The sequence below is a fragment of the Mandrillus leucophaeus genome, unplaced genomic scaffold (assembly GCF_000951045.1).
Source record: "Mandrillus leucophaeus isolate KB7577 unplaced genomic scaffold, Mleu.le_1.0 Scaffold856, whole genome shotgun sequence".
Classification (NCBI taxonomy): Eukaryota; Metazoa; Chordata; class Mammalia; order Primates; family Cercopithecidae; genus Mandrillus; species Mandrillus leucophaeus.
This window is the reverse complement of record NW_012109319.1, coordinates 503300-510470: the sequence shown is the minus strand read 5'-3', so window position 1 is coordinate 510470 and position 7171 is coordinate 503300. Positions and strand designations below refer to the sequence as shown.

The window sequence follows — 7171 nt, the reverse complement described above, 5'->3', positions numbered from 1 at the left end:
AGGCCAGAGGATCACTTGAGCTCAGGAAGTTGAGACTGCAGTGAGCCACGTCATGCCACTGCACTCCAGCCTGAGTGACAAAGTGAGACTTTGTCTAAGAAAGAAGGAAAGCAACAAAAGGAAAGAAAAAAGAAAGGATGTTAATAAGCTTGAATGTAATGGTAGAATTAAGATGGTCATATATTCAGAATCTCAAAAACAAAGCAAGTCTAGAGGCAATGATTGCAGTTTTGCAGTCAATATTAAAGCAAGTAGCTTTCGAACCTTTTTCATTGTGATTCACAATGAGAAATATATTTTATATCAAGAATGAGTAGAATCATATATACATGAGATGCCTCCTATATTTTCCATTCATTATCTCCTCTTTTATCATACCCTATCCAGAGTAATCCAGTTTTTCACACACTTTGAAAACATGGATCTAGGCATGTTACAGGAACCAAGATGTATGCAAACTTATCCAAAGGATCAAGAGGTAACTCATCTTTTACTCACTCTTTCTTTCTCTACAGCGGCTATTGTTTTTGTCACCTCAACATGCATTCACCTTTCTGGTAATGACAGTGTAATTTTCCCTTTGGAAATTTTCCATCTCCTTGTCTTAGTCCATAGGACTCAGGTCAATGTCCTGCCCACCTCTCCTGTCTTCTTCCCACTCCATAATTCTACCAGCTCTGGGGAGGTATGCCATCTCCTTCTGGGCAGGCAGAGTAGCTATCTCTCTGACCACAAGGCCTGTCTCAGTAGTGGGCATATAAACTAGGCAAGGCCAAATCAGTTCTTGTTTTGGTGGACTGGAACCTGCTGGGAATCAGGCCTGTAGATCCGGGAAGTCATCATGTGAGAGACCTGCCCAGAAGGGACGCTAACAAGAGAAAAGGAGACGGAGACCTTATGACAACAACTGTGACCCTGGATCCAATCACCTTTTCCTACGCACCAGTACATTTCCCTTTTGAAATTCTAATTTAAGAAAAACCATCCGATGATGTTTAGTATGTGAAATACCTTGAACTTCTGTCAAAATTTGCATTCTCAGACCTCTTCAGTGTGCTAAATTTATAAAGAGAGCAAAAGTAAGGAGAAATTGTCATATAATCACTTGAATGTTAAATGATATTACATGTGTCTAAATTTATTTTTATATGAGAAAATAAAATTTGTAGGACATTTCAATGTCATTATGAAGTCTCGACCTTTTTCTCAATGTCTACGTGTTTCTAGTGTTGCTGTTCTAAGAGTACCAACTTCATTTTACTAAGAAAAACACATTTCAAAAATACCATTTACATTAGCATATTCACTGAAAAACACAAGAAATCAACGTCCCCCTCCCCCACACTTCAATTTAATGATTTTCTCAACTGGTATACAGAGAGATATAACAGTATGAATTTATTTAGAGTTACCTATAGAACATAAGATTTAAAGTAAGTTTTTAACTTAACTTATGCAACTCACATTTTTCAGTTCTACTTGAGATTTGGTTTTAAATGTCTACATAGTTTATTGATTTGAAAAAATTAATTCAAAGCAGAATGTATATTGAAGGCTACTAGTCCAAAAATTATCCATAAAAGTTTATAGTATTTACATGACAGAAGAAAAATACAGAAGATAAGTGATACTGGGCATACCTACATCATTTGCTGATTGGTCACTGCCAGAACATACAAACACGCTTTTGCCTGATTACAATTTATCTCTATCAGATGTTCATTGATGTTCACTACTTTGTCTCTAACACATTAAATGAAAATCTAGACTACAGTTACTCATATTCAAATTAATCCTTAAAAGGGAAGGCAATAGTTTTCTATAGCAGAATTAAAATAGGGCAAGATATGATAACATTCCAGTACTTCTAGGAAATCCATATCAATCTCACATGCATAGATTTTGCCTCAAGCTGGGAGGTCTGGAGTTAGCAGACAGGGTGAGTCACTTATCCAACATTTTTTTGAGAAAACGACTGATTTGGAAATCTTGTGCTTTCATTGTTATTAGCATTAATTACTGCTTGTAAAGAGTGTTACCCAAAGCAGGTGTATTTAATGATTCTTAAGATAGCTGACAACAAAAAAAAGCAAAACCTCACAGTTATCTTTACCTCTGTGTTGTTATGAGTTTCAGCATAGGTACAAAAACATTTACAGTTGTGTCTGTGGCAAAATTGGTTTCATTTCCTCGACACCTATACATCGAAGACTAAGTAATTTATGGAGATAAGAACAAAAAAGTTGTATTGAAAGATAGGCACTTTTGAAATCTGTACAAGTCAACAAAGAAGTAATCTGAAAAAATGTTACATTTGCATTTTTTTCTTGTTGAGCATATCTTAAATATAACATTTTTTGGAGTACTAACTATTCTTTATTGCTGTAACTGTTAAAAGTTTAATTCCTGAGATTTTTGGAGTCAGTTAAAGTTCTTAAAGTGAGCAGAGGAAAGAAATATCTTTCCCAGATGGGAGACTGACCTGTGAATCAACAGTGTCAATCAGTTACTTTCCGTCATTTTTCCATACATCAGTTTTCATCTGGGATATGTTTACACTGTAGTTTATTCCTTAACTACTGCCCCCAAAATATGCTACTTTAAGAAGCTCTTGGAAGAACTGAAATGTTCAGTTGAAAGATGGTATATAAGTAGAAATTATTATTATGAAATATTTGTCCTTGTTAAGTAGCTTTCCTCTTTTAAAGTATGAACCTTACGTATGTAAGTGTTTTACATCTGGTTTGATTTAAATAACAATTCAAGTATCTCCTTTAAAATGATGTTCTGAAGAGCATTAATATTTATGAAGCACAGATATAAATACACTTTCTGAAAAGCAGAATATTCCTTGAATATCATTTGTTTTGATCATTTTTTAGACTATTGAGATTACAACCTAGCTTTGGTCCACGTAACAATTTTAATAGTTCATAACTTTTTATCCATATACTTCACTCAAAATTTAGAAAATATTTATCATCAAATGCATGAAGGAAAACTTAAAACTGTAACATTTCATGTAAAAGCTATATTCAAATGAAGATAGGGTCTGAATATAAGCCATTGGTGCTTATTTCCGGCTACGGCTAACACATAAGCTGTTCACTGACTTTTTGCTTGAAATGGAGTTGTATCATAGTCTTGAAAGTGAATTCCCTTAGAAGTTGTGATCTTCATAATAGCACCATTTAAAGCATCATCTTCAATGAGTGTTATCAATCCATTGGCAATCAATGGTGGGCTAAAAATAAAGAAAACAGTATTTTGAGATGAAAGAATGAGGCACGTTACCACTTCATTTTAAGTTATTTTCTGAAGAATCTATTAATTTGAACATGTTATAAGGAAATGTGTGTCATTAAGCTATTGCTACTTCCAATTTTTATTTAATTACATATTAGATATCTTATTTATCTAATTTATTCAATTAGATTTTTTTCTATTGATATTAACTAAATCATTTGATAAATTTAGCTGTAACCTTCTATCATTTTGGCAGGAGGAATTTATACTCATTATTTTCACTGAGCAAATGATCATTTTCTCATCTTTATCATACCAGTAGATCTTAGACTTACCAGATATAGATGTTATTAGTGTGGTAATATGATTGAAAACAGCTAGCATTTACTGAAAATTTTATTTTTTGCCAGTTTCTGTTTTAAGTACCTTACATATATCATTTTAATTTTTTCAAAGTCTCTAAGTTTGTTATACTATTATCTCTATTTTATATGTGAGAAAATTGAAGCATCTAGAGGTATGATGGCTAAGTTCATGATTATTGCTAGAGCCAAGATTTGATCTCAGGTCTAATTCCTTCAACGTGATAACTATGATTCTGTGCTGTGAAATCTTCAACTACTCTAATTCAGACATAATTCACTGAGAAAGTATGTGTGTGTATCAACTATTTCTTATAAAAGTGGTTGAAGTTACGAAAACTTACAATATTTCACAAAGAGTATATTTGAATATTGCTTGGAATTTAGGCAGAGAAGGTATCATTGCCTTCAAAGGTGACTAAATGTCAACTTTACAACTGAAGGTAGTAATGAAGCATTTTACATATTTCAAAGTAACATTCATAATGTATAAACTTACATTCTATTCACACATCCAGAAAAAAAATTTTCTCCCAGAGAGTTTGCCAAACCAAAAGTTTGAAGCTTGCGTTCATTTCTCAACTGTATAAGCTTATTTACCCCTTTTTATAGCTTGTCTTAAAAATGCTTTGTTTCATTATTTAAAAGAAAATAGATACAGTTTTACTTACTCCAAAATTCCATAGTATTTAATCATATCCTTGATATGATCCTTATATTCTATATATTGTCCCATGTTTTCTTCTTTTTCAATTGATTCAAGGATGGCTGTGTTAACAAAGCCTGGACAAATGGCATTCAGTCTCACACCACTGTTCATAAGATTAGCAGCCAACTGCCAATTAGAAAGTTGTAGGTTTCAGCAGTTTCATAAACATATAATACAGGACAAACTGATCATTAAAGCATCTTACAGTTCTCTGATGTAAAAAATACTAGTTAGATATCTTCCCAGCTATATAACAATGACTGGTAAGTAGATAGTAAAATAACACATACGTAAAGTATTATATTAATTCCTGAAAGTCTCACCTAATTAATTTTTTAAAAATCAGTATTACTGGACAACTCCTGGAAACAATTATGTAAGCTTCTCTTGTCTACTGAACTCTGCAGGAACCTGAAGCTAAGCAGCTGAGACTTAGAATTGATATCCTAAGTTTTCTTTCAGATATTGTGGTTGTATAACAAATAATACTTAATTTAAAATACTTTTAGTGAAAATCTTTAGAACTTTGATTCTAAAGACACTCTTAATAATCTGCCCTATGTGAAAGACAATTTAAGTATTTTCAGACTAACATTATTAGGCTTAATTTATCAACTACTGATTTTATTTGCAATTATTAAAAATTAGTCAATTCTCATTATTCATGAATTACATATAAACAAATTTGTTAAATTTGCTTGCTAAAATTTACCTGTAACCCTGGAAACCAATACTTGTGGAGCATTTGTGGTTATTTGTGGACATGCACAGGGCAGTGAGAAATTTGAGTCACTGATGTGCATGTTCCTGCTGAGGTCAAGTAAGACTATACTCTGCCGTGCCATGTTTTTCTAATTTTGTGCTTTCTTATTGGTGATTCTGCTGTTTAAAATGGCTGCTAAACCCACTGCAGAAGTGCTGTGTAGTGTTCTTTAGTGTAAGAAGACTGATGTCCTGTACAGAAAATATTTGTGTTAGATAAACTTTGTTCAGGCATGAGTAATAAGTGTTTTAGTAATGAGTTCAATGTTCATACAACATATAATAAATAAGGTTTCTTTAAACAGGAATACACATAAAATAAGGTTAGGTATTGACTGGTTGATTGGAATTTTGTGACCAGAGGCTTTCAGGAACTTAACCCCGTATTTCCCCTAAAAACAATGGTTCAGTAGTCACTAACGTAGTGTTTGCAAGTGACTTCGTGGAACATCACTACCATGAATAATGAGAATTGACTGTAGAAGTTTCCAGTCTTGTAATTTTAAATATAAAATTTCTAGTCTTTAAGGTTTACTTTGCTTTGTAAGAGAGCTTTATGTGTTTATAAGAAGTCTGTCTGAAGATTATGTCTTTTCAAATTAAGTAATAATTTCCAATCAATTTAAGAGTGTGAGAACTACTTACCTTACATTTCGACTGAACAGTTAATATTTGTGCATCTGTTTTTTCTGTCTCCTACTAATTCTTTGATTACTAATATTTTTCTCTTTCTCTCTCTAGATCCTCTGTTTGTCTTACCTAGATGAACCACCCAGAGCCCCTCTACAACTGTTCTTTCTGCTTTTTCACTTGTCCTTTGTAATACAATTTCCAAAAGCAGGCAGAATGGTCTTCAAACAAAGGAAATCTGATCTTATCACTCCTGTGTGTAAAAGCCCCATGGATGGTTGCCCTTGAAATAAAATCCAAGCTCACAACAGTGACCCATGGCTGCTTTTGGTCTGGCTCCTGTGCTGGTGTCTTGAGTCATACCTCAAACTACGTTCCCCTTGCTTGCCAGGCCCCATTCAAGCTGCTCTTTTGTGAATTATAAAAAGGCAGGCATTCTTACCTCATGCTATCAATGCATGTGATTAATTAGGTCTAAAGTATTTTTCTAAGCTCTGTACACCTTTCACCCTAGGCCTCCATGGAGACATTATCCTTGACCACTCTATCAAATAAAGGTCTGGCCCCACCCCTCCTTCTAGCTCCATGTTCTCAGTCATTTTCATTGTATCTCTGGCGACAAATAATGGCTGGGGCCTTGCATCTTGCATTTCAGAAAACCTGAAGTTAATAATATTTACATTTGGGGTCATTTTTGTAAATAAGTACCATCTCCCCATTACTTATCCTTAATACATTTTTTTAATAACACATCTGTATTTAGAATCTACTTCATTTAAAAATGATCTATTATTTATTTGGTCCTTTATGTGATCTGATAACTATTTTTGTAATTGAGATGGAGGTATGCTATTTTTCCATCTTTTATCCAAAAGAATTGATTTCTCAAGTGATTCCTCTCTACAGAATTCATGTTTTATGCATGTGTACAAAGAGAAAATGAGATATGATGGTTGTCGTAGCCTCACCGCTGCTGAGCGTGTGAATCCAACTATGCCATGCTTGGAAGCACAATAAACCGGCTGCTGTGCAACGGGCATGAGTCCTGAAACAAACGTATGTAACACTGAAATGCTTTGATTAAAAAATAAGCAGACTATACCCAAGAATGACAATGCAAATGAATATTTTGTGATAATTTCAATTTCAGATGAATCTGAATAATGGAGTAACATAAAACCAGATAGCTTTGTAAACCCAGTAGCCTAAGTGTAGTTTATGTGCTCCATGACCCATGCCGTCCAGAATTTATAGGAACTAAGTTACACTGAGAGATATAGCCAAGAGTCATATGTGTTTTTCTGCCTCCCTAGGCCTTCTGGAAAGTCAAGGAAAGTAAATGGTATGTAAAACACAAAGAAAATCATCTTTAAAGTCAGTAAATTACCATCTAATTTTCAATTTTTAAATTGAATATAAGAATATATATAAAAAGTGTATATTCTACATTTTTTTTTTTTTT

At 33.4% G+C, this 7171-nt stretch overlaps 1 protein-coding gene across 6 annotated transcripts in view; it reads right to left on the bottom strand.

The window, feature by feature from the left end:
* Positions 1 to 1331: 1331 nt before the first annotated feature.
* Positions 1332 to 7171, bottom strand: part of HPGD (hydroxyprostaglandin dehydrogenase 15-(NAD)) — a 35038-nt gene continuing 29198 nt past the window's right edge. For 4 of the 6 annotated variants that reach the window (XM_011968679.1, XM_011968676.1, XM_011968680.1 and 1 more), the window contains 3 exons: positions 6678 to 6754; positions 4280 to 4443; positions 1332 to 3244 (listed from right to left, as the gene is read on the bottom strand). In XM_011968679.1, coding sequence (XP_011824069.1) covers positions 3106 to 3244; positions 4280 to 4443; positions 6678 to 6754 — 380 coding nt within the window. In that variant the 3' untranslated portion in view covers positions 1332 to 3105. The remainder of the gene's footprint in view (positions 3245 to 4279; positions 4444 to 6677; positions 6755 to 7171) is intronic. The other 2 variants (XM_011968678.1, XM_011968681.1) reach the window with 2 other exon arrangements.